General features: G+C 38.9%; 1 protein-coding gene across 2 annotated transcripts; it reads left to right on the top strand.

The window, feature by feature from the left end:
- The first annotated feature begins 26 nt into the window (after positions 1-26).
- Positions 27-27,642, top strand: PROSER1 (proline and serine rich 1). Of its 2 annotated transcripts, XM_082700483.1 has the most exons (14): positions 257-591; positions 713-1,135; positions 3,825-3,890; positions 6,010-6,078; positions 8,096-8,190; positions 9,323-9,416; positions 11,060-11,170; positions 12,675-12,758; positions 14,121-14,199; positions 14,790-14,885; positions 19,088-19,132; positions 23,073-24,858; positions 25,325-25,475; positions 26,276-27,642. In XM_082700483.1, exons 2-14 carry the CDS (start codon positions 1,091-1,093, stop codon positions 26,396-26,398), a joined length of 2,844 nt encoding a protein of 947 aa, XP_082556609.1. In that variant the 5' UTR covers positions 257-591; positions 713-1,090; the 3' UTR covers positions 26,399-27,642. The 2 variants fall into 2 exon arrangements, with proteins under 2 accessions (XP_082556608.1, XP_082556609.1); XM_082700482.1 differs by having other exon boundaries at positions 27-1,135.
- The last annotated feature ends 300 nt before the right edge of the window (positions 27,643-27,942 follow it).

Below are 27,942 nucleotides of genomic sequence, written 5' to 3'. Positions count from 1 at the left end.
GGCGGTCCACGCGGCGGACTTCTCCGGTCCGCCAAAAATAAGGGCATCCGTAGATATGCCTTAGCCACTCGGAGTTCGTTTTTTTAAAAAAATTCAGATTGAGAAAACAGAGTCAAGCATAATCAAACCCAAGACATAGAGATGTGATGCTGAAAAAGTGACTTTTAAGTTCTGAGAAAGATTTCAGCTGCATCAGATACAGAGCCATCTAGGCATTCGCCATGAACACCTACGTTCCCACACCAGGACCCCCTCCGTTGGCTTTCGGGAAAGAGAGGCCTAAGCTGTCGGCGCAGAGTTGAGTTTACTGGGGCGCGACGGGTTTCGTTAAAGGCCCCCAGGAGCCGGTGGGAGCTGTAGGGGTAACCAGGCAAGACTCTAGACGCTGTGGGCGCCGCGGCACTCAGGAGTCCCCCTGCCGGAGAGCGTGCCCCCTTTCGCCCGGCTCCTGGTTTTCTCCGGCTGCCGGCCCGCTCCCGGAAGCCGTGCAGCTGGTAACAAAGAGCCCGCCAGGCCGCCGCTGCCCGGGCTGCGGGACCCAGGAGCCGGCGCAACTGCTGGGGTTGAACGCAAGTCGGGCCATGAGTCCAGGTTCGCGGCGGTGAGGGGCGGCGGCCGGCGGCCGAGGCGCTGGTGCGGGCCGAGAGGCGGGTGCCTCCTTCCTCGCCGCCCGCGGGAGCCGGGGTGCAGGTGCCTCTCATCTCCCACACAGGAGAGCGGCTTCACGACCTTTCCCTGGCGGCGCCTGGCCTTCAACTGCAGGAGATCGAAGCTCAGCCCCGGCTGCCAAACCCTGGATTTCTCTGCAGGACTCGGAGAGCACCGGGTTCTTACCCGAGGTGTCCTGAAGCTTTGTGTGAAGAAGCTGAGGAAACCCGACGGTTTTTGCTTTTAATAAAAACTTTTTATAAGTGTGCATTTTTAGAGAATTTTGCAGAGTTTGAAGTACTCGCTACCTCTTCGCACCCTTTTTCTTGCTCCTGGAGTCTTTCCTCCTCAGCTGTAAACATTTCTACTATTGGAGCAGACCAGGGATGAACATTTTGTAATTGAAAGTGTAACTTAAAACCACGTCGAGACTGTAGTCAAGATGGACAAAAAGTCCTTTGAAACGGTGTTGGATGAAATTAGAAAGGTAATTTCACTTAATTTCTTAAACCAGTCTGTGAGCTACGAATTCTCTAGTTCATCCTTTTTGAGGGACGGCGGGCAGTTTTTGCAAGATACGGCATAGGACTGCGAAATAGATGGAATTTTAACGTACAGTATGGGAGCTTGTAGCTTGATCCATTTCACTATGCAAATAGAGATTAAATTATGTGAATGGTAAACTTGACTCTCCAGTCAAGTGCGGTGTTGTGGAAATTATATCAAAAGTTCGCATACAAAGCCGGCCAATCATTACAAGCTCTGTGCTTGTGGAGTGGTTTATTATTTCTGACCTGATCACCTCATCTTTCAGTGACCTAAAGACTGAAAACTGGAGTTAATACGTATAAAATTTCTCTAATGGTAGTTATTATGGCAAGTTTTTCAGATCTGAAGATAGGCAGACTATGCGTTGCCTGGACGGACAAAATTGATGTCCAAAAGGCCTTGGGTTTAAAGTCATCTTTAGGAGTGGGCTTCACTAACTTGAATTTCGAAACTTTTTCTTCCTGCTTTCCAAGTTTTTGCTTTGTTTCGGGACCATTGTATGTAACCTACCTTCCAGAATGAGCCAGATTAGGAAAAAAAAAAAAATTGGAATGTAGCCTTTAGCCTAAAAATACCTAAAGCACAAAAGTAAGAAGTTTGCCTAATTAAAAGTGAAAGGACTTTCTATACCATTCTTATGCTAATACAGGGTGTGTTGCTTAGAATTTCAGAGTGAATATCTTTCTGTTTCCGTACCTTTAAGACCCTTGACTGACAGGGAAGGATTTGTTACTTTATGCTTCAGCTTATGAAATTATTAATAAAATTGCCTGTGGGGTCCCCTCCATGGCTCAGTCGTTTCAGCTTCAGTGTCTGTCTTCATCTCCATGTTCCTGGGATTGGGTCCCACATCCGGCTCCCTGCTCTACGGGAAGCCTGCTTCTCCCAATAAGCTTCCCCCCCTGCTTGTGATCTCTCTCACTCTTTCAAATAAAATCTTTTAAAAAACCAACTTCAAAATAATTGCATTTGTACTTGCTGTTTTTCTTCATTGTCTATAAAGCAAAATGTTTTTCTTGTCCTTCATAAGACTTTTTTTCAAATTCATGTTAAATTTACACATTTGACGATGTTGAATGTTGTTTTTGAACAAAACTGCTTTTGCAAGTCCAGTTTGTGTAATTAAGATTTGTACTAAAATGTCAGCTTGCCAAATATATGTTTAAAATTTGTAACAATTTGTTCATGAGCTGATACTTAACTATTGTTTATGAGGAAGTAGACCAGTAGATTTCTACTTTTGGAAGCTATAGGATGCAATTTGCGTATGTTCTCCCTTCTTCTTGTGAGAAGATCATGTAGTAAATACTAGTGAGGGATGTAGGATATTTTCCAGAGATGAAAATCATATATGAGAGAGCAATTTACATTCTTATTTAAGTCCTTATTTCTGGTCTGCAGGCAAAATACCTTTTGCTGTCTGTGCCAAATAATTAGATTCGTCACCATTGTCTTAGTGTATTAAAATGGGATTAAAATATAGACGTATGTAAGTGAGAATTAGTAGTGGTTTTTTTTAAAAATTGCTCTCAGACTTTGTAAATATCAGTTGGTTTAAACCAAGGAATCACTTCCTGACGTTACATCTCAACAGTACATTCTTTAGAGCACGTTATCAGAAATGCCATTCTCTCCCCCTCACCTCCCTTTTCAGTGAAAATTAAACTATTGAACTACTGGGCAACCTGGATGTTTCTTTCAGTTAACTGGTCATGATAGTTTCTCCTAGCAAATTGAGGTATATGCCAAGTACAAATATTGTTTTGTAGTAAAAGCAAAGGGATCAGTTGGTTTTTTAATGATTAGTAGTTGCCAAATTATGATTGTTTCCATCTCTAAGCTCTGCAGACAGTTGCCAGGAAAGCATATATGATTTCAGCGGGTTCTAGATAGTGCTGGGTCAAGGCCTATGTACTTCTCTCTGAAATTCCCATTGATAGGGGCCTTGTAAGGAAAGGAACCATCATTTACTGAGCAATACGGAACATAATTTACTGAGCAATAGCAATACTATTGATATGTCTCTTCTTGACTATTTTAATCTTAAGGTGGGTAGTGAATGGTGTTCCCCTTTTGTGGGTAAAAAGATTCTCAGGGTACTTAAAATGCCTTTCAGAGGCCACACTGCATGCACACAGATTGAATTGAAGGCCCTCTTTTGCTCCTTGGGTTCTTATATCCCCAAGGAAATATTTGTCATTCACATTTCTCTATTAGCACGTAACAGCTGCTCAGTAACTGTTGAATGAATAATGCCTGATGTAATAGTCTTCTTAAAAATGACAATTTGGTTGAAATTGGGATGTAAATTACATTTACAGGAATTCTGTTTGTTATTTGTAGTAATGTCAGATCTTCAGATCTGTCTATTACAGTTCTGTTCCTTTTCATTGTAGGAGTGAGTAGGGAGGCCCGGAGGTTCTCCTGCTGTCTCAGTGTATCCCTTAACAGCATGGAACCTGGAAAGGTAGAATGTCATGTCACCATAGTGACTTTAGCTGCCTCTTTGTGCTGGGGCTGAAGAAGGTCTGCCATGTTTGAGTTGCTTAGGTAGTTTTGATAATATGCATATTACTGTTTTGCTTACATATATTAATGCTGTTTTTCTGTTTTTTTTTTTTTTTTAGGCTGTTCTGACAGAGTACAAATTAAAAGCAATTGAATATGTGCATGGATATTTCTCTAGTGAACAGGTATTTCTTGCATTTGTTTAAGCAAAAGTGTTTTTTGGTTTTTTCTTTACTCTGATAATTCTGTTTAAAGTCTATTTACCTGCTAGTCAGGTTCGAATTGCTTTTACTTTGTTGCTGTATTTATTTAGAAACGTTAGAAGCTTTCAAAATGATAGGCAACTTTGCAGAATTTATAGTTTATTTTATAAACATAGCTATTTGCACTGATTTTAAAATGGGGTGTCTAAGAAAAGCATATTTATCATTCTGGGCACAATATCATAAATTTATAAACTAATGGTAAGCATACCCAAATTTGTACAGAATTTATAAATCAGTAATAACAAAATTCACTACACATTAAAAAGAAAACTAGAACAAATGGTGAATTATAGTTCTTATATGAAGTCACTACATAAAAATTTTAGCCATAAGAAAAGAAAATACAGGGTCTAATAAGTAGTTTCTGTCACTGCCAGCAGAGTAATATTTTTAAAGTTTAGTTGAAAACTCACCCAGCTTCAGGGGGAGTTTGATAATTTAAGAAAAATATGTATGCATGTACACGCATACATAGAGAAACCAGATTGCTGAAGAATACATAGGAAATATTTGATACAAAAATAGGACAGAAAGAGAAATGTGCATTTGGAAAAGAGTTCTGGGAGAGGGTCAGAATGTGGAGAGGATAGACAGTGGATCAGTCTGTTTTGGAGTTAGTAAATACTCCAACTTTTCATCTGTTTCTCAAGACTTTCAAAAACTTGAACTTTGAATAACTTTAAGCCTATTGAATTTCTGGTTGCTAAATCCTTAAAAACTGTTCTATGATTTGCATGTCTTGCTGCCTATTTAATGGGTGTTTTTCAGCTGTCCCATTAATTTTTTTAAAAATCACCTTATGCTTTATTTAAATGTTTTGGAAAAGTTTATAACGTCTCATAGGTAACTTTTCTTTCCTTCTCTTGACTGTGTTTGTATGTGCGAAATTTTGTAGAAAACTTCCCTTAGTGGTTATTCCACTTTGCTAAAGTCACTGGAAACTTTCAAAAACTAAAAGCTACTTGCTAAGTATGACCTGCTAAGCCTACTTACTGTATTGAAGGTTTTTCTTCTATATCAGGCATATGATAGTTGGCAACTTTTTTTGGTTGATTAAGTGGCAGGTAGCATTTACTGTAAGGAAAACCAATATTCCCGTGAAAGCGAGGAAAGTATGCATAATACCCATTTGTGATTTAGGCATCACATTATAAGGAGTAAAAAATATTTTTACTCTTCTTCATATACTACTCCAGCCTCTAGCATTAATTTTGCAGAATTATTTTTGTAGAATAATTGAAACCTTAACACATTTTCAGGAAGTTATGGTAAAAGAATTCATTAACCCAGATTTCATTACCCTCTCTTCTTTGAATCATTCCTTTTTTTTACTTTTGGAGTTCCCTTGGAATCAGTGAACAGGGTGGTGGTGACTACGCAGGGACTTCACTGCTGTGACCTTGAGGCCCTCCTCACCTCCTACTGGCTATCTAACATTATCTCCCTCTTTCATGTGAAGTTCGGTGGTGGTGATGGGAGAGCCTGGCTAACTGTGCTCTCAAAGTGACCTACTTAGTGTTAAGAAGCTGCTAGAGTAAGTCATGGTAATTCTTACATTTTTAGGGAGGAGATCTGTACTGTAAATACAAGTACTGAGCCCCTCCGACTCCAGGGAAAGAGCAGGATATGGTGGACCTACACTAACCACCCTCCTAAACACCCTTTTGTGACTGATCATGAATGTCACCCTGCTATATTTTTAAAGTTTTCCATTTGTAATATAGCTTTATATTTCTAACCTGACATTTTGTCTCCGTCTAATACTTTTTCGATCTTCCTTTTCTTTAGGCACTTTTTCCTGTCCTTTATACTTTTCGTTTATTTCTCTACCAGTGCTGCCCCAGACTCTGTGATGATGGAAGTGTTCTCTTTCTGCACTGTCCATTGTGGTAGCTACCCACTTCTTACAGCTGTTGAGCACTTAAACTGTGGTTTGTGCCAGTAAGGAACTGAGTAGTATTTCAAAGTACTGAAACAAATCTTGTAGAAATATTTGCAAACTCATTTCATTAGAGCTAAAGAAATTCTTTGCTTTCAGGTGGTTGATTTACTGAGATACTTCTCCTGGGCTGAGCCTCAGTTAAAGGCAATGAAAGCATTACAGCATGTAAGTAACTTATTTTTCTTTAGAATGTAGAGTTTAAGTATTTTTGAATTCTCCCCTTGTTTTCTCTAATTGACCTCAAATTGTAATTTGTTTGCATTAGGAAAACTGACCCTAAATTTTATTAAACTTTATTATATTTTTATAGTAATCAAATAATCACTAAAAAATTAAGAGTTCCCAAACTGAATTTAAATTGTATGTATTAAATTGTACACCATAGGATCCTAATTGGCATATTGGAAGAGGAAATATTTATAGGCAAGCAAAGCATAGAATTTGAATTCTTAAATGTTTTTATGCACTTCCTTTTCTATTTTTTGGTATCTTTATCCTCTTGTATTTAGTCTTAGAACAATAGTCAAATGAGTTTATATTCTTTAGACCAGCACTATCCAAATGGACTTTTAGCAATGATAAAAATGTTTTATATCTCTTCTATCCAGTATGGTAATCACTAGCTACACTTGGCTTTTGAGCATTTAAATGTGTCTAGTCTGCCTGTGGAACTGTATTTTTAATTTTATTTAATTTTAATTTAAACAGTGCCTAGTGGCTACTGTACAGACAGCACAGCTCTAGAGCCTAAATTAACAGAGGCATTAAAGTCAAACAGTATCTAGCTAGGTAGGAAGATTTTCTTTGGATTATAAGTGATGGCTAGTTTTAAGGGAATCTACAGATCCTTAGCTTCCTAAACTAATTAATTTGCTGAAAAAAAGTGGCCGGATCTGTTAGTACTTCTCCTCTTCAGCAATTAATTTTTATCGACTCTCCAAAAAAAAAAAAAAAAAAAAAAAAAAAGATTATCTTACCCATCCACCCATCACCTGACGGTAAAAATCTTTTCCCAAGGACCAAAGAGACCATGTAATCCCCTAAGAGGGAAGCAAAGCAGAGAGCTTCTATAAGACTGATGGGTGGGGACCTCTCCTTACTTTATCTAGACAACAAACTCACAACAAAGCTCTGAGGCCTGCTTGCTTTTCCACCTGCTTTAGAATTAAAATTCAGAGGTGAGAAGGCTAGCACGGGCACAACTTACAAGTAGCCTTTGCTGACAAACTAAGTCTGATTTGGTTGTTTTCACGCTGAAGACTAACCTCTACAATTAGGTTATTCAATAGACATTTTCATAAGTGAGATAAATGAATAGTTCCAAAGTTTTTACAAATATATAATAAATAATATAAATCAATTTTTGGTAAATATTTAATCTTGGGGTATAGTTTTTAGATGTCATTTTAAAAACTTGCAAAGGGGTATATAGTTTTACCAATTCTTTTGGTGCTACCTGAATGAAATTGTCTGAACAGAATTGCCCTAAGTTTTAGGAATCAACTGGGTGTTGATTCTAAATGATCTTCGTGCATTGACTTTGCTTTTGAATTTCCTCCACTGTTAACATAAATCTGTAAATTGACGGAACCTTATCTTCAAAAGCACAAGTACCCTAGTCAAATTATGTAACATTGCACACCATCTTCTAGTGTCACAGTTAATATTAATATAGGACTCTTAAGGAAATTCTGCAGTAAAGAATCCTGTTTAACCCATCTTTTCCCTACCTGAGTTGACTGTAGTATCCTTTTTTAGTAACACTATTCAGCACCATGGACCTCACTTTAGGAAGTCCTAACTACAGAATGCTTAGCCCTTTAACTAAGGAATGTAATTTTTCCTAACTTCTCAAGCATTATATCTCCCAAATTATAAATACCTCCTTTTTTAGAACCTTTCTGAGGAAATTACTACTTGTAAATTTTTTTTTCTATAAATAAATATGTTGAGAGATGTGAATGGAAAAAGCACATAGGGGAACTTAGATCTTCAACTGAAATAGTTAAATTGAAAAGTCTAATTCACATAGTTGTTAGTTGTTAGGGCTTACTTTTGAATAGGTAGTTTCACCTCAAATACTTAAATATTAAGAACATTTAACTATATTTTCCTCAAAATGGCAATGTCTGGCATGAAAATTTCTCATGTTGAAAATTAAATTATTTTTTTATATTAACAGAAAATGGTGGCTGTTCACCCAGCAGAAGTGGTCAATATACTCAATTGTTTCACCTTCAGTAAAGACAAGCTAGTTGCTCTTGAGCTGTTAGCTTCGTGAGTATTTCTTTTTCTTTTTACTTTATTGGAGAGGATTTGGAAGACTTTTGAAATGTCTTTTAAATCATTAGTGTGTATTAATGTCTCAGAATTATATTAGTAAATGGGACTCAAATGAAATCTGTGAAACGGTAGACTGAATTTTTATATCTAAATATCTATGGGCGCCTGGGCGGCTTAGTTGGTTGGGCATCCAGCTCTTGATTTCAGCTCAGGTCATGACATTAGGGTTGAGATCGAGCCCCGCCTGGAGCGCCACTCCGAGTGTAGAGCTTGCTTAAAGATTTTCTCTCTCCCTCTTCCCCTCCCCTTCTCCCTCCCCTCACTTGCACATGTTCTCTCTAAGGGAAAAATAAATAATTAAATATCTGGCGTGCTTGTTACAACGTAAAAATAATGGGGGCATACTGAGATTATGATTTGGTTTGTCTTTATTTTATTTATTTGCCTTCCGACTCTGAGTAGTTTGAAAGGCTCATTGAGAAGGCCATAGGTTTTATAGTTAGGTTCTATTACATGTACTTATTCTTTCCGGACCTTATTTTCCTCAGTTGTAAAGTCAAGGATCTCACCTACTTAGTAGCATATGCGAACTTTAAATCCTGGAAGATCTGTGCAGACACTAAGCATAGCATTTAATAATGATCATAATGAATGTGAGCTCCACCGTGCTCTTCTGCATGATGGAAGACTCTGCAGATTGCTGTCCATTTAGAGCACTTGCATTTTTAAGTTCCTTATATGTTGATAGATGTCCACAAAAATACAAAATTAAAGCAGAAGGTAAAACTTCAGTTTTAGATCAACCAATATTTTTATGCATTTGGTACATGGATTTTTTTTCTATTGTCGTAGATTTCCACTCATTGAGAGGGTATGTTTTCAAAAATCCCATGATTTTTGTTCATAGAATTACTTCATTGCTTTTAGGTAACCAGATGAACCTCAGTTCATTTATATTTATCATTTTTATAAAAATGTGGTTTACATTCACCAATTAAAAATAAATCACTTTCCTCCATATGTCCTGGGGGGAAAGGTTACTCAGATATAGTTGTTTGGTAAAAGTTGGCATTGATATGTATGTCCAGGTTCTTAAATGAAAAGCTCAATTGCATTTTCTTGGTAGAAACATCGTTGATGCACAGAATTCTCGTCCCATCGAAGATTTATTCAGGATAAATATGTCTGAGAAGAAACGATGCAAGAGAGTACTGGAACAGGTAATTTTCTCAAGATTGCTATATAAATAGAACACTGGGTTTTTCTGAATTTTGATGGAGGAAAAAAGTACCAGTCTCATTCCTGTATGAACTGTGATGAATAACCTGACGGCCCTTTAGAATGGGTCAAGATGGCATCCCTTCAGTCAGTGTAGGACAGGAGCTGGGTGAAGGAGGTTCAAGGGGATGAGGAAAGGGCTTGAGAGTGAGACGCCAGTTGGCTCCTAAGCTTTAGCTTCAGCAGGTGTTTATTCTTGGTCCCTTGGTAGCTTTGCCATGGCTCCAAGCTTTTTAATCCTTGCACCCTCTGCTAAACTCAGGGGTAGCAGAGTACTTGGCCTACTCATGAGCTTTTTTGTAGCAGAAGCAAGATCTGAGCTGCATTTCTTTAATAAATTCTCCATTAGTTTTTCTTGACTAAATTTTTTAAGGCACCATGCATTTACTGCTGTTGTTTTCTTCCTTATAAAGCGTTCTGATCGTGTAGGAAATAATGTGGTCCTGAGTATTTTCCTTCTCAGAAATAATGTAGTCCTGAGTATTCTGTGGAATAGACTCTCTGGTCAGTATAACTTAGTACAACTTTTCTGGAAGCTAAACTTGAAGAGCCTTAAAATGTTCATGCCTTTTGACCCAAAAAATTCTATTTCTAGGATTTATTCTAAGGAAAGAAAAAAGTAATCTGTATGTAAGGGTATTTACTTTGGTATTATTTATAATAACCAGAGATTGAGATAATTTTTAGGGTTGGGGGTTTAATAGGTGACTGGATTATATAGCTAATTATGTGTGTTTTGAATGAATTTATGAAACCAGTATCTCTCTATAACAAATGTGAATGAATTTATAAAACCAGTATATCCCTACAATAAAATATGTGGCATCCTACATACTTGTAAAACGGTATATAGCTTCAAATCCTTATAGCATAATATATATCTATTAAAATATATGTCACAGTGTAGTGTTTTTCATCATTTAATATTTGTTAAATATGAATTCAGTATTTGTTAGTGTAAAAGCTGAGAATACAATAATAAATAAGCTAGAACATCCCTTAACATGTTTCATGATTATGTAATGCTATGTTGAATATAGTTTATGTAAATAACTCTTGCTTTTTCAACAGTACAGTTCTTTGGATACCCAGTGTCCCATGGTATTTGTTTGTGTTTTTCTCCACTAAGTTCTAAACTTCTTCAGAGCAGAGTCCATGTCTCTTTCATCTGCTGCTCTCCTTTTCTTGGTGTAACGTGAGTTTGGTGTTTGTACGGTTGGACATTATTTCTTGGTTTGGAGAAACGGGACATACTAAATAGTAAATGAACTTGTTTGCACCCAATTTGCAACATCTGCTGTGGAGATATCTTTGTATAGGAGTCTGTTAGTTGTGGCTAATAGAAAACTAATTAAAAACATTATGTTACCTCTATAATAATACCATTTAAATACAGTGATTTTACTTGTGAATTTTGGTCATGTTCACTACTGTAATTGCTGATGAATGCACGAACAGATTAATGTGATACTGTTCTTAATTCGTATTTTTAACAGGGCCTCCAAATATCCAGAATACTTAACCTATGAGTAAATTTGGTTATTTATTTACTTATTTATCACCACTATCTTGTTTTTGGTTACAGGCTTTTAAGGGGGGCTGCAAAGCTCCTCATGCTATGATATCTTCTTGTGGAACCATCCCAGGAAATCCATATCCCAAAGGAAAACCTAGCCGCATAAATGGAATTTTCCCAGTAAGCATATATTTGTGGGTATGAGAAACTTGTTGTAGCTAACTATCACGTTTAGCATAATTATGATATTTAAAGAAAATGCTAGTTGATGGTCCTTCCACGAAGGAAAGGAATTTTATTCGGTCAGCAGCTGTATTCATGGATTCACCACTGATCAAAAGTTCATGTATTACTCATTAAAGTATTTATGTGAAATGTACAGAAGAATATGACAAACATAAAAAGGATGATTTTGTTTTGCTTTTCCAAGTATTTTAGAAGCACTGCTTTGCATTTAGTAAAGGAGCATTACTCAAATTCTCAATGTTCCTCAGACAGTTTTACAGTTGAGTATGTTTGAGAAATTGTTTGCAATGTTTCCTTCTTGGACAGTCACACTGCATGATAAAGGCTCTGAGAAGTCCAATAAGAAGGAAACCTGTCTTTATACCATCCAGTGTTCTTCAGATGTCTTTGTAAAATAATCTTTACAAAGAGTGCTATATTTTGATTGCAGTGTAACAAGTAACCCTGAAACTCAGTGGTTTATAACTAAAGATTATGTTATACAGTTTCTATGAATCTGGAACTTGGGAGTGGCTTACATTGGTTTTGGCTCAGGGTTTCTCACAAGACTGCAGTCTTCTGGGAGCTTGAGTAGAGCTTGAGACTATGCTCTGAAGGGGCTCAGGTACATGTCAGGCAAGTTGGTGTCAGTGGTTGGAAAGGGGTCTTCATTCCTCACCATTAGGCCCTGCCCGTAGTGCTGCTTGAATACCTCATGACATGGCAGCTGACTTCCACAGGAGCAAATGGTCCAGGGGAAGGCAAGTGCAAGCTGTGTTGTCTCTTGTGACTTAGTCTTGGAAGTCAGATGCCACCATTTCTGGAATATCCTCTTTATTATGTAGGCCAGTCCTGTTCACTCTGGAAGGGGACTTCACAAGGGCATGTAGGAGGTGAGGACATCTGGGGGCCATCTTGGAAGTTAGGTTCCCTGCTTGTATGTGCTATTTAGGCACACGCTCTTAGGACGACACATTGTGGCAGTCTGTCAGCTTATTCTGATCTGTTAACAACAGCAGTCTTGAATGAGGTTTCGTCACTTAATGCTTATAGAGACCATCACTTTTTGTCATCTATTTTTAACTGTAATACAGGTACTCTTTTTGATTCTTTGACCATTATACATACTGGCACATTGGAAGTGGTCACTCCTATTCTGCAGGGGAAAAATTAAAACCTACATTATCCTGCTCTTCTGTCGTCCCCTTGTGAGTGGTATGCTTGTTTCTGAGTGTCTCTCTACATGTCGTGAAGCTTCTCTGGCAGAGGAAGTTTGAGGACCTTAGCACAGTCTTATAGCCAAGGCAGGAATCCAGGTCCTTAAACTCCTACCAAATGAAGTCCCTCTCTTTAGTGTAATACAATGAGGGTTTTGTTTTGTTTCTCCTTTGGTTTTTTGGTGTTTTTTTTTAAGTCTCAATTATCTTTCTTTGTATTTTTTTTAAATTTATTTAAATAGGGAACCCCCTTGAAAAAAGATGGTGAAGAATGTACTAATGAAGGCAAAGGAATAGCTGCACGGATTCTTGGACCGTCCAAACCGGTATGTTTAGAGAATAAATGATGACACAGGCCTTAACTCCTACATGTAGTTTTCTGTCTGTTCACAGCACATGGCATCAGTTCTGCTTTTGTGTTATGAAATTCACAGTGTACTAGAAACGCAAGGAAAGTGAGTGGTCTAGGGAACTATAGCATAATTAATGAACAGTGTTCGGGGCCCTTCTGAAGTTTCTTGTTTTATTTTAAAGTAAAACCAGTCCAATTGTTTTGTTTTGTTTTGTTTTCCCCAGCCCTATTCAGCTGCTCCCTTGAAGGAAATGGAGTGTGCAGTATGCTTTGAGGTTGTGGTTTGGCCAAATTAGTATTAATAGTAGTGAATCAAGAGCCCGGAGGTTGAGAGTGTTTTTAAGGGAGTGATCGTGATTGCTTAGGGTATCAACTGAACCTAAAGACAGCCCTGTAGATTGAAGGGATTGCTCCAGCTGAAGTGGGAGAGGCCTTTTTACAGCCGTCTTGCATCCTGCCTGTTTGCCTGACAGGAGCTCCAGTGACAGCTGTTCATAGCATAACAGCCACAGATCCTAGCCCTTGCACAAGGCCAGTGCATCTCCCAGGCCACCATGTATGAGACCTACGGAGGACCTAGGTCCTTTATTGCCACTGGATCCCCTATGCAGGAGTGCCAGCTCCCCAGAGCAGGGTCTCTCTCTCTCTCTCTCTCTCAGTGTTAGAAGTATAGCAAGCTTAGCTCTGGATACCTCTGGTTCTCTAGAGACCAATTCCTGGGATGCTTTTGTTACATAGTTCTATCAACTACAAAATAAAAGATCCATGGATTTCAAAGGCAAAAAGACTAAAATACTGAATTCATAATCCCAGTTTACTTTCTACTCAAGTTGTCAAAGTGCAGAATGCTGAAGAATATAGGACTTTGTTCTTTCAAGGAGAAAAGAGGGTAAGAATGGTAAGAGGAATCTCTCTGATGAATTTCGGAGGATGTTGGAAATTCTTGGGTAGCCAAGGTTCCTAAACCTAGTGGATTTCTTGTGTTACAGAGGAAGAGATAAACATTCTTGGATTAAGTTCGGCTCCGTCAGAGGAATTTGCTGTTTAGGATAAGGTCTGACCCTTCATTGGAGATGATTTAATCCTGAAAAAAAATAAATAAATAAACCCATCCACAGCAGTCTTTGGCAGGCTCTGCCTTTGAAATTTATAAGAACTACATTTGGTAAAGCAAAGAAATTTCCCTCACTTGTGCTGTGTATTAGGCCAGTAGCATTTCATATGCTGGAGCTTTATTAGTTTCTTACAACTAAATGTTTTAAAGACAATTGTATTTTGTTTGCAAGAAGCCGCTGATTTAGTTTTCTTCTAACCGCTCTACTTGCCCCTCATCTAGCCTCCTTCAACGTACAATCCACATAAGCCTGTTCCTTATCCAATACCTCCATGCCGGCCGCACGCAACCATTGCACCAAGTAAGCAGTTCCATTTGTGCTTTACTTTGTTTCTTTTTGCCTTTTATTAAGTGAAGGTTAATGTTGGTATATCTACTTGGGAAAATTGGAACATTTGTGAAATATGCTATGCTGAATTTAATTCTGTCCATGGTGGGCTACACAGATTCTTGGTCTACAGCAGTGCAGCAGACAGTTCAGGACATTTGCCTTTTGATAAGTTCATTATAGATTCTTTTTAATCATTATTATAGATTTTCACTTTGGTAAATCATCATGAATCCCTTTTCAGTAGTTGTGTTTGGAGGTATCCTCAGTACATCTGACTTTAAAAAGGTCAACTCTATGTGCTTGACAGAAAAGTTAGGTAATTGAAGTATGGCAGGATCTTCCTGCCCGGCCATTCAGCGAGCTTATGTCTGGAATGAGCAGCAGTGGGAAGTCAGAATCTCCAGCTGTCTCGTTTGATTTCAGCTTTGTCCTTACCCCAGATCCAAACCTCTGTGTGAAATGCAACTCACATTATAAGAGCAGTTTTAAAAATTAGATATGCTTTGACCTCTTGGCCACAGAACGATACTAAATTTTTTTTTACTATGATTTCATTTTAGGTGCTTATAACAATGCAGGTCTCGTCCCGTTAGCCAACGTCATAGCTCCGGGTGTACCCCCTCCACCTCCATATACTCCTAATCCAGTAGGAACAGGTAAAATCATGTTGTTATGGGGTGCTAAATACACACTTAAACACAGACTATACGTGGAGGGGCCAGTTGTTTGACATGGTGTGTGCTGGCGGGGGAAGGAGCTCACAAGTGTGATAATGGATTTGAGTGGGATATACAGGCTCCACTGGAACGGCCTTGGCACACCTGTGTGAACATGAGCAGGCTGTAGACAAAAGAACCATTTCTCATGAGCTAGAAACTCTGGCAGGCTATGGAAGAGTATGGTTGACTTGATGAGTATTACCATTAGGGGGCATTACTCCTGTGGGGAGGAAAGGCCTGTAAGAAGGTGCTCAGAGGGGCTTACCCTTTCCCCTGCACTTTTCAGTTCAGCATTTTCCTTTGAGTCTGTTGGGAACATGGGATTAGCTTACATTTTCATTTGTGTGTCTTACAAATTTAATTTTTATTTCAGTTAGGTATTGTTTGTTTGACCCTTCTGAGTTTAAGTCTTCCCTAGGAAACCCTTCCCCACCCATCCTGGCAGGATGAAAATGTCATCTGTATCCTCTAATTACTTTTATAGGATTTCTTTTCTAATGTGTAACTTTTATCTATTTCTAGATATGTGCAGGGTAAGGATAGAACTTAATTTTTTTTTTCTGCCCTTCCCACAGACTCGGAGTTACTTGATAGCATTATTCATAAATTCTTTTTTACTAGCCAGAGTGGTTCTGTTGTTTGCAGCTGGGTACTCCGATGAGCACTGCTAAACAGTTTGCCCCAAAATTATCGTTTTATTTCTTGACCCTTGTTTATGGTATCTTTAGCCCTTAGAGTTTTACATTTTTCATAGAGAAAGAGAAGCTATGAAAGAAAAGCTGGAACTATTTTGTCTTGTTTCAGGTATTAGCCCTTAACCCTAGGGAGTCCTGGTGACTTGGGTCTTAAAAGACCTTACTGCGTCTGGAATTTATTTTCATACAGGGTGAAATAGAGGTTCATCCTAATTTTTTTCCAGATGGTAGCCTGTCATGCCAGCACCACTTATTAACTCATCTACTTTTCCCACTGATCTGAAAGGCCGCATTTAAGTTTTCATATATACACATGGTTATAATTCTGGGTTCTTTATTCTATGCAGTCTACTTATTTCATGTTATGATGATATATTGATTTGACTAGCAGATTTATTCTATGTTCTGATACCTAGTAAGGTTAGCTTTTTCCTCTTACTATGGTTTTTATTTTTCTTACTATATTTGGAGAATTTTTTTTTTCTATCTGAACTTCAAGATTATTTTATGTAGTTAAAACAGTTGAATTTATGTGTGCATGTATATAACATACAAAATATATACATGTTATATAATTATATAACATTATTACTCTAATATTTTATAATTATAACAACATAATAATTTTATGTAGTTACGTATATTAATTTGGGGAGATGTGATGTTCTTATGATACTAAGTCTTAACTCTTCAGTCCTACGTCTGCTTTATATTATGTCAGGCGGTAGTGTTTTTCCTCCAGGGCTTGTTTTATCTCTTTTAAGAAGATTTTATAGTTTTCTTTATGTAGGTTCTTTGCCTTCGGATTGTCTCTAGAGACTTGAGAGGTATTTTTCATCAAAATTATAAATGGAACATTTCATTTCTAGGTGCTCGTTCCTAGGTAGTTATTCTACTTTCTTTTTCTTGAAAGTCTCAAGTTTTCTAAGTATAAAAAAAGTCAGCTGAGTTATACTTTATTTCTTTTTTGCCTGGCCTTATTGGGTATTAATATTGTCCTAACCTTTTTGTAAGTATCTTGCTTTTATCTTTACTTTCAGTTTTTATTTTAGAGTTTTATTTATTTGGTAGGTTAGTTGGGTTTACAGATAATATATAATATATAGCTGGATTTTGAGTTTTACATGGGATGGGGAGGACGGGGGAGAGACTTAATAGGAATTTTGAGTCATCATAAAAATTGCATATTTGTTCTTAGTGCTTCCGTTTTATTTTTGTATTCATTACTATTCTCTCATCCCAGTTTTTCATTTCCCTTACTTTTATTTGTATTAGTCAAATTGCTATTTTATTTTTAACAACTCTTCTCTCCTTGTCCCATCCCAACTTAGAAATGTTATCTTTAATATTGCTAAGGATTGCCTTCATATTCTTTTTTTTTTAAACCATCATATTCTTTTTTTTTTTTTTTTAAGATTTTATTTATTTATCAGAGAGAGAGAGAGGGGGAGAGAGCGAGCACAGGCAGACAGAATGGCAGGCAGAGGCAGAGGGAGAAGCAGGCTCCCCGCTGAGCAAGGAGCCCGATGTGGGACTCGATCCCAGGATGCCGGGATCATGACCTGAGCCGAAGGCAGCTGCCCAACCAACTGAGCCACCCAGGCGTCCCTAAACCATCATGTTCTTAATGGTTGTTGTTACACAAAAACTAAAAAGTACTGCTCTGTACTCCAGTGACTTCCATTCTCACTCATCTTTTTGTCGATTTGTGTGTTTTGTTGGAATACCATTCATGTTTTATTCTGTGCCTTTCAACTTCCAGCTTCTTACATTTCCCTCTGTTCTTTGATACCCTGTTCTGATATGCTCGTTCTCCTTTTCTTTGAGAAAAAAATTTCTATAAGTAGTTTTTTAGACGAGCACATATGCAGAGTTATAGATGAGAAACCCAATTCCACTTAATTTTCTTTTATTAGAACCTTGGTCTCTTCCTATAAGCTTACAAAGAAAATATCGCTCTAGAAGTTAGAAATGTCTTTAATCCTGGAGTTTGGCTATTTTACCAGGATGTCCAGTTGTGGATATTAGCATTAATCTTTCACGAAACTCTGTAAGCCCTTTGGATATGAAAACTTAAGTCTTTAAAGCTCAGGAAAATTTTTTTATTATTCCCTCAGTTATTGCTTTTTATGTGGTCTTTTTTCTACTTCTTGTATTCCTATTTTGCTCTACATTTGCCTTCTAAGTCTCTTACCTATGCATTTTTGCCATTTTCATTGTGATTTTGTTGTTTCTTATTTCTAGCTAAGTAACTTAGCTTTCTTAATGTTACCACATCTTTACCATTCTTTGCATTTATTAATTTGGAGTCAGGTTTTTATATCTAAAGTCTTCATCTTATTTGCTTGTATTTTCTTGTGTGTTATGTGTTTATATGTTATTAATTTGCATTACAGGTTTTGAAACTTTTTTTTTCATTGAATCTTTGTTGATAGACAACATATGTTCTTCTTGTTTATTTGCACCAAGTTCCTTAGACAAGCTATGATCTCTCACTATGTCAGGGCAGTTACTGTCAAGCCATGAGAGGTAATTTTTTTCCCATTGTATCTTTGCCTAATGGTCTAGTTAGGTGCCTTCTGTGGAGGGTAGGGAGGAGTGTGCTTTTGGTGTCAGTGTCACAAACTTCAAATCAGACTAACCTGGGGTGGTTCTCAGCAGCTCCTAGCATAGGGTCTTTTCCAGAAACAACTGCGACAGGAAGGCTGGGCCCCTTTCTTTTTGCTTGGTTCATTGCGTAGACTGCGAAGTGGGTCCTGTAGGTGGTAGTGGGTTCTCCACTCAGCATCTGCCTCCCACCTTCAAGTCTCCCTGCTGTTGAAGTGACTGTCAGGTTAGCCAGTAATGGTGATCCTCTGCATTCCAGCTATAGACTACACTTCGTCCTAGGCGGCATTCAGGCTGTCCTTTCCAGAAACTGTTTCTAAATATATCTGTAAAATAACAATGCTCATTTAAAACCTAGTAAGTTGTGGCTTAGTTGATTGAGCTTCCACCTCTGGGTTTTGGCTCAGGTCATAATCTCATGGCTCATGAGATTGAATCCCATGTAGGGCTAGTGTCTGTCTTCTTTTTCCTCCTTTTCCTCTGCCTCTTCCCCCTCATTGCATGCTTTCTCTCTAAAATAAATAAAACCTTTTAAAAGTAAAATTAAAAATAAATAATAATAAATAAAATAATAAATAAATAAATAAATAAATAAATAAAATTAAACCTGATAAGTTAAAGAAAAGGCAGGGTGGGGATCAGTTGCTCATAATGCTGTAATCTTTGTATAGTTACTACTTTTATATCCTTCCTCTTTCCATAAGCATACACTGTTTTTCCTGACATAGCATGCATATGTATCCTGAGTTTTTTTTTTTTATGCCAATCTTTTGATTATTATGGTGGTGATTAATTTGAATAAAACTTGAAATCAAACTTTTATTTATTTTCATATAGAAAATGAAGACCTTTCCAATCAGTCAAAACCTACACAGAATCAAAGTAAGTATCAGCTTTGCTCCTGATATAGCTGAAGTGCCCTGGTTGTTTGCTCTGTTATTCACTGAGAACAGTCTGAATTGAATGTATTTGGAATCTATGCTTTGAAGAAAGTTCCTAAAGAATTTAATCAATACTTGCTAGAAGTGACTTGATAATGGTACATTATATACACACAGCATGAAATGCACATATTAACTGGATTTAAAATTAATGATATGCCTTTGTGTCTTGTATGAAAAACTTGCAATATAATCTGAGTGGTCTGTGGCATTACAGCCACTTTCACTTTAGATTATGTGATATTATCAGCCTCATTTCTTTTTTAATATAAACATATTAAATCCTTTTTCCTAAATGCTATTTCAAATACTAGATTTAGATTTAATTATTTTCATAAGTGTTGGGGGTAGCATAGCTTAATGTAGGAAAAAAAAATACAAAGGGTGTCAAAGCAAAAGTAAAATTGAAAAAGGAAGATGAGAGGCACCTCGGTAAAAGCATCTGACTCTTGATTTCAGCTCCGGGCTTGATATTAGGATCTTGTGTTCAAGCCCCATGCTGGGCTCCATTCTGGGCGTGGAGCCTACTTTATTTTCTTTTGTTTATTTCATTTATTTATTTATTTATTTATTTATTTATTTATTTATTTTTGGCATGAAAGAATTGAAAGTATTTATTAGGACAGAGAAAATTTGCCATAGTTACTATCATTGGAATTATAAAATAAATTAATATATACTTTAATAGCATAATAACAGTGATTTTTCATTAAGGTCTTCACATTCAGTAGCACATTTAACAAACTTTGGAAAGACAGTGTCACAAAATTGTTTTTAAGCACTACACATTAACCTGAAACTAACATAACACTGCATCAGCTATATTCAAAACAGACAAAAGAAAACACCGACATGTGAGATTATCATTAACATTGTATATAAGGACAAAGACAGCAAAATTCTTTAACCACATCATCATACTAGTGTCATACATGTTATCAAATTTTATTTTGGAAGTCAGCTCACTTCAATATCAGATTCTGTTTTACTGCACAATGTCTAGTTTGGCAATTTTGAACTTTGTTGTAAAACTGAATAAAAGCAAAAATCCTTAGGAAAAATGTGCTTTTCCTTTTTCAAGAAAAACGAAGTTGAGTCTAAGCAGGTGACAGTGTTCTCTTCAAATCTACTCTAACAGAGGAACCTGTCAAAACACTCCTTTAAAAAAACCTACTTTAAAAACAAAAAAGGAAGATGAGAGGTGGTGTCCGTAATGCCTGCAGATGGCAGCAGTACTGCAACATTTTATTTTTCTTCTAGTTGAGGCTCTCTGTGGTCCAGCTTTTGGATAGGAGACAAACCTGAGATCAGTTCTTGTGTAGCAAACTAGCACATCATTAGAGTGCTCGGTTAGGAGTCTCAGTGGGAATTCTATTCCCTGCGCAGGGTGCCTGAACAGTGCTTTTTTGCTGGTGGTTTCTAAAGGAGGCAATATAATGGGCTGGAAAGAAAACTGAAATGGCAGGACATCATTTTGTGACCATGTAATTTAACTTCCATGAAAAGGAGGTTGAGGAAGCTTGAGCCTTTATGCTCAGCTTCGTTAATCTGTTTCTGAAGGGAGTAACAGGTTAAGTGCCCTGAGAACCATCGTTAGGAATAGCATACTTTGTTTTCCTATGCTGTGTTATGTTAGCATGATTAAGATTTTATTTTCCTTTTGAACCATGTCAAGAAACAAAAAGATAAACTAGTACACTGGTTAAGGATACGGGTCCATCAGAACAGGGTTCAAATTTTGGTTCTATTACTTAATAATTGCATGACCTTTTTAAAAATCATTATTGTGGTAAGATCTTAATGAGATCCACCCTCTTAAATTTTTAAGTACACAATATAGAATTGTTAACCATAGATACAGTGTCATACAGCAGATCTCTGGGCCTTACTTGCCTTTCGTAACTGAAACTTGATTCCCTGTGAACATCACCGAGTAGTTGCATGATCTTCTAACAACTTGCTTTAACCACACCGAGGCACACTGCCCATCTATAAAACGGCGTTGTTTGTACCTATCTCAGGGTTGTATGGGGACAAATGAAATGATAGGCATAAAGTACTCAGTGCAGCATCTGACAGATGTTTTACAGTTAACAACCAAATTACATGACAGGAAAGTCATAGTTATCATGGTATGTTTTGGGGTTTCTTCGATTTGTTGTTTTGTTGCATTTTAACTGCAGGCACTGTGTATGGTTAACAGTGTATGGCTTTTGCTTTATTATATAAGATCTTCAACAGAGACTGCTTATAAAGAATGCTTTGGGACAGTTTGGTCTGACCTTGTGATTTGTCATTCTACTGCATGGTCTTCAGTGTGTAGTTACATAAGATAGTGACTTCTCAACTATTTCCCAACCACTGTTGACCTAAATAAATTTTTATTACATTATTTACAAACACAAAACTAGGTATATAGTCCTTGTGTTTCTATTTTTTGTTAAACAAATGCAAACAAAAGTACAAATCCACTTTCATATGTCCTCTAAATTTAAAATCTATAGTCTTATTTTCTTGAAACCAAATTATTGCTAATGACATGAATATTATCAGACTTTAGGTCCTTTGGGTTTGAAGTTCATGTATTTCTATATTACTGTTTGTCAATTCTGCCATCTTTTTTTTCAAAACTACCATAAAATTTGTTCAGTCCAGTGTGGCACCTTTTGGGCATCTCTTAGTCCCAATGGATTATGTATATTGCTGTTTTCTTCCATTTTATTCCTGTGGTCCCTTCCTCACCATGATTAACATTGTACATTACTTCATTGATTGTGTCAGCTTTCTTATGCAAAAGTCTTTATTATGCATAAGTTTAGAAACTTAAGTCTTAGCTCATGAAAATAATTTTCAGTTGACTATCACTGGGAAGGGAATATTCTCTGTTTACAAGTGAAACGCACTGTGATATGAGTATGGCAGCAGGTGACCGTTGTCATTATGACTTTAGCTACCTCAGTCATGCTTTCCATTTGACATCGACAAGGCTAACACTGTTCTTAAATTGATTCAGAGAGGAAACACAAATCATTCCCCCAAATACTTACAGTATTTGGTAATTACAGTAATTATTTATAGGGCTTATGAGAATAAAAATATTATAGCAAACTCTAGTGGAATTCTTGAGAGTAGGTTTTTGCATGGGTTTGGTAACGATAGTTAAGGTCATGGTGATAATATATCAAGTGTGGCAAACACTAAATACACAGGTGCCATGCACAGTGCTAGGTGCTGAGGCTCTAAAGAGGATTAGATATGGCTTTTGCCCCTAAGGGAGCTCCTCCGACAAGGCAAATAGCCTTAAAGGTTGAGATCATATAGACGAGGTAGTATGGGGAAAATGCTTGGGGAAGAAAGCTATATAAATTATAAACTGGAATATCAAGTTCAACTTATAAGAGTGGCCAGTGCAGAAGTTGGCATGAATCCTGGGATGCCTGCTGAGACCTAAAGGGAAAGTGATGTCCTGGAAGCTCTTCAGAGGGGGAAATGACTTGTTTTATTACTCTGGAGAAGTGGTTTGAGAGAGTGAAATCTAAAGTCAGTACACCAGCGCTAATCACAATTAAATTTTTAATTTTTAAAAATTGGCAAAATACGAAAGGAAAGTTTATTTGCGAACTTTTCAAGACTTCCTCACTGTGCATAGGAGTGCTCTTCTGGCAGTCTAGAAGACAGCTGGCTTTACCTGAGACTATATAGGGAAAATCCAGATCATGGAATCTAACAAGGTGGCCACTGCAGTAGCCTACCATACCTGTTGCTGATTTTCTTCATGTTTGTCAAATGTTACAAAAATGTTGACGTATTTCTTTTGGGTTAAAATGTAATATTTCAGCATGGTGATATTCTTGCCTCTTTCTGCTCCCCACCCCCTATAGCGTTTTCTACCCCAGCAAGTCAGCTCTTCTCTCCTCATGGTTCCAATCCTTCAACGCCTGCTGCGACTCCTGTCCCTACAGCGTCCCCAGTGAAGGCAGTAAACCATCCATCAGCATCAGTAACTGCGACCGTGTCCGGACTGAACATGGCGAATACCGTCCTTCCCGTGTTCCCAGGGCAGGTCTCCTCGGCCATTCATACGCCTCAGCCATCAACGCCAAATCCAACGGTTATCAGAACCCCTTCCCTGCCTGTGGCACCTGTTACCTCTGTCCACAGTACAACATCAGCTCCTGTCCCGTCGGTTTTTTCTGGCCTGGTGCCCCTGCCGGGTCCTTCCGCTCCTCCTGTCCCAGCCCCTCAGGCTACGTCCACACCTCGGGCCACTCCTGCTTCCAATGAAACATTTGCTTCGACTTCTGCCCCTTTCACTGGCCTCCCTTTTCCTGCCACCTCTACTGCTGCTTCTACCAACAATGCCAGTTCTGCTTCACTGTCGTCAGTGTTTGCAGGTCTGCCCTTGCCCTTAACGCCGACATCCCAAGGGGTGTCCAACCCTGCTCCCTCTGTCATTGCTGGGGGCTCTGCTCCCAGTGTGGCCTGTCCGCTTGGTGTAAATAATCCCCTTCTGTCTGCTTTGAAAGGCTTTCTGACGTCGAATGATACCAACTTAATCAACTCCTCCGCTCTGTCCTCTGCTGTTACAAGCGGACTGGCTTCCCTGTCCTCTCTCACTAACCAGAACTCCGATTCACCGGCTTCAGGCTCCAAGTGCTATGCCCCCTCGGCCGTTCCCGCCCCGCCGAGGTCCTCCACGCCCGGGCTGGCCATGTTCCCCAGCCTGCCCTCGACCGCGGCCAACTCCGCTCCCACCCCGTCGACTTTGCCCGCACCCTCTCCGCTGGTGACGCCCACGTCGTGCTCGGCTTCGGCGCCGGCCAGCTGTGGCTCCTCCGCGGCGCTCTTGCAGGGCCCCCACGCGAGTAACTCAGAGCTGCACGCGGCGTCTGCCCCAGCTGTCACAACCCTGCCGGTCATGATCAAAACGGAGCCCACCAGCCCCACCCCCTCGGCCTTCAAAGGCCCCGCCCACTCTGGGAACCCCGCCCCCGGCACCCTAGGTCTGTCGGGGACACTGGGCCGCGCCTACACGTCAGCATCGGTGCCCATCAGTTTGTCCACCTGCCTTAATCCTGCGCTGTCGGGCCTCTCCGGCTTGACGACCCCCTTGAACGTGTCCAACCCCCTGTCCATCTCCCTGCCGCCGCACGCTTCCTCCGCTCCCATCACGCCGGTGTTCACTGCGCTCCCTCCGTTTACTTCTCTGACCAACAATTTCCCCTTAACGGGCAACCCGCCTCTCAACCCGTCCGTGTCGGTGTCTCTCCCAGGCTCCTTGATAGCCACCTCGTCCGCCGCTGTCACGTCCGCACCCGGCCCTCCGCCGAGTTCCAGCGCGGCCGTTCTCTCAGGGCTCTCCGCCTCGGCGCCGGTGTCGGCGGCGCCTTTCCCCCTCAACCTGTCCGCCGGCGTCCCCTCCCTGTTCTCCGTCACGCAGGGACCCCTGCCGTCTTCCAACCCCTCCTACCCCGGCTTTTCTGTCTCCAACACCCCCAGCGTCGCCCCCGCCCTGCCCTCGTTCCCGGGGCTGCAGGCGCCGTCCACGGTGGCGGCTGTCGCACCGCTGCCCGTCGCGGCCACCACCCCGTCGCCGGCTCCCGTGCTCCCGGGATTCGCTTCGGCTTTCAGCTCCAATTTCAACTCTGCTCTCGTTGCGCAAGCCGGGTATGTGGATGCTTTGGGGAGAGGGTATGGGCTGTGGTCGTTTTGATCTACCCTGTAGTTCGTAGTCTTATTTTTAAGTCGTTTGAATGAGCCTAATCTGATTGTCGGGCGGTGCTAATTTGTAGTTTTTCTGGGCTGAAACTTAAACACTCAAAAAACACATACAGCTCTTTAGCCATGTTAAGTATATATAATGTTAATATCTGCTTAGATTATGTCAGTATTCGGTAATTTATCTTTGTATAGAACAGCAGAAAGTATTACAGGCACAACAGACTTATTAAATGCAGAGCAGTATACTTCGGAATAGAAAGTAAATTTTGCTTCAGTGAGTGGCTGACTTTTATGGTTCCTTCCAGCCAGGGAGTTTAAAGTTTGTTTTACATCTCAAGATAGTTTTTGACAAATACAGAAGCAATAAGTTTTGTCTTATCTGCGTTTTGACCTGTTCTGTCTGTTGTTTTAGCTTATCCTCTGGACTTCAAGCTGCAGGCAGTTCTGTGTTTCCTGGTCTTCTGTCCCTCCCAGGTATCCCAGGGTTCTCCCAGAACCCTTCACAGTCCTCCTTGCAAGAATTACAGCATAATGCCGCTGCACAGTCGGCCTTGTTACAGCAGGTAAGTGAGAACGGTGGGGCAGAAAGTAAATGGTAGCATGTGTGCATAGCTTCTTTCCTGATAACCCTTTAATGCCAATGATGATATCCCAACATTGGCGAAAATTCTTAGAAGAATGTCTGGAGATGTTATGATTGATCTTCCCAAATCTGCAAATTATTGTTGTCTTCAGAAGGGTAACAGAGGTAATGGAATATATTTGTCTATATGAATTGTTTTTCCTACTTAATAGACTTTCAAATCTTAGTTTGAAGATTTTACAAGTGGAATCTTTATACGAGACATTTATATTTGAGCTTTTTTAAAAATAATTTAAGTTAAAATAATGGACATTAAAACATGTTTTCTCTAGAAAACCTATTAATCTTTTTTAAAGAATAATTAAGTATTTTAATGCCATTTCTCTTGATCTCCACCATCTGAAGAATTTAAAATGTTCCTTAAAAATTTCAGGAGGGGCGCCTGGGTGGCTAAGTAGGTTAAAGCCTCTGCCTTTGGCTCAGGTCATGATCCCTTGGTCCTGGGATCGAGTCCCCCGTCGGGCTCTCTGCTCCGAAGGGAGCCTGCTTCCTCCTCTCTCTCTGCCTGCCTCTCTGCCTACTTGTGATCTGTCTGTAAAATAAATAAATAAAATCTTAAAAAAAAATTTTTTTTTTCAGGAGACTAAGAGGAGTTATCTTGCCCCAATGTTCTCTCTTTCTTTCCTACTCTGAATATCTGTAATGTGATATAGGCAGAAGCAGGTACCAACTCGATTAAATTTGGTACTCCGCTAACCTGCATGTTCTTCTTTTTATCAGGTGCACTCAGCTTCGGCTCTGGAAAGCTATTCAGCTCAGCCAGATGGGTTTCCTAGTTATCCTTCAACACCAGGAACACCGTTTTCTTTGCAACCAGGCTTGTCCCAAAGTGGGTGGCAGTGAATAAATTTTAATTTGTATTCTCCTTTGGAGCAACATCAGAAATGCCAAAGGACTGCAGTGAACAATCTGACTAATGTCAAGTTGGCGAAAAGTCAGAGAATGAGAATAAGGATAATCCTGGGGAAATTAGGATAAGAGTTTAAAACATGACGATTGCATTTTTTTAGTGGTTTTAAGTATGAACACTCCCCTATGTAAATAACTGATAATGAATTGTACGGAGGATAGTATTAAAAAGGTGTTTGGGGACTTTTCACCTCCCACCCTATGAAATTTTGAGTCATGTATGTGATCTGTGTAGGAAGAATACTAAAGAGGAGGTTGAACTCTTTATAGCCGAATACAGCCTTAAATCTGCTTGTATAGCATCCACTGACAGAAGTAATAGTCGTGCCTCAGACTTCTGGGTTGCATTTGGCCCTAGGGGCATGACTGCCCTTGGTATGCACGAGTGGTTCTTGTTAGCATCTTTGGAACTCAATAGTCCATATGTATCCACAGAAGGGAACTTGAGACCCACGGTTATTTCTAATTTCTCACATTTATGCTCATAAATATACTGCTGAATTTAACTTAATATATTTCAGGTAAGTGAAAATGGTGCTTAATATATAATCTTTAGAATGACTTTCAGGTGTTTTCGACTAAAAATATACCCAGAACTACTTTCTTACAGAAATGCAAGTAAGGCTTGTGATAATTTGCCTTCAAAACTCCTTTCTTAATCTCAGCAGTATCCAAATGAGTGAGGAACATTTGACTGACTCTTGGGCCACCTCTATTACTCATTGTACTCTGGAAGCTCTTGGTGAATGTTTACAATCATGGGATGTAGTATTTCTATTTGTACTTAAAGTCCAACGCTTCTCTGAAAGAATGACGTGACAACAAATAGAGAAGACTCACTCCGTTAGTAACCATGCAGTGTGTACTCTATTTAAGGATCTGTGGTAATATATAACATGATTGAATGTCATTAATTAAGTCTAAGAACTGCCACATTCGGGGGAACGGGGAGTAGGGAGAATGACTTTCAATCCTGTGATTAAAAGTGTAAACTAGAGAATCTACTGTAGTACATTTCAGCATCTAGAAGTTTTACTTTTATAAAGATGGTGTCTGGAAGATGTTGCTAATGTATTTTCCTTCAACACGGGGAACAAACTTTTTAAGTATATTAATAAATATTCCTGTATGGTTAGTTTTTAACAGTTTTTTAAAATAAACTTTATGGATATGACAAATATCTTGTGTTTTATTAAGTGCTTCCATAGGCTTTTTAATTTTCACATATGCTAATACATAGAACGTTTTTGTCCAAATTCAGTCAAAACTCAGTTGCTCATTCCTTTACATAATACCTTATGTGAAAGTTATAGCCAACACTTGAAACAGATGATTGATGCCTTTAATTAACTGCAAACACAGAATGTAACTGCATAGTTAATCAGATGCCAGTTGCTGAAAGTTGTCATTTATTCGAAGTCTACACTTATAAAACCTTTTCAAGATTATATTGTGTATATATATGTTGACCATTCACT

The sequence above is a fragment of the Mustela nivalis genome (genome assembly GCF_964662115.1).
Source record: "Mustela nivalis genome assembly, chromosome: 15".
Classification (NCBI taxonomy): Eukaryota; Metazoa; Chordata; class Mammalia; order Carnivora; family Mustelidae; genus Mustela; species Mustela nivalis.
The sequence above is the reverse complement of the archived record's forward strand: the minus strand, read 5'-3'. Positions and strand labels throughout refer to the sequence as shown.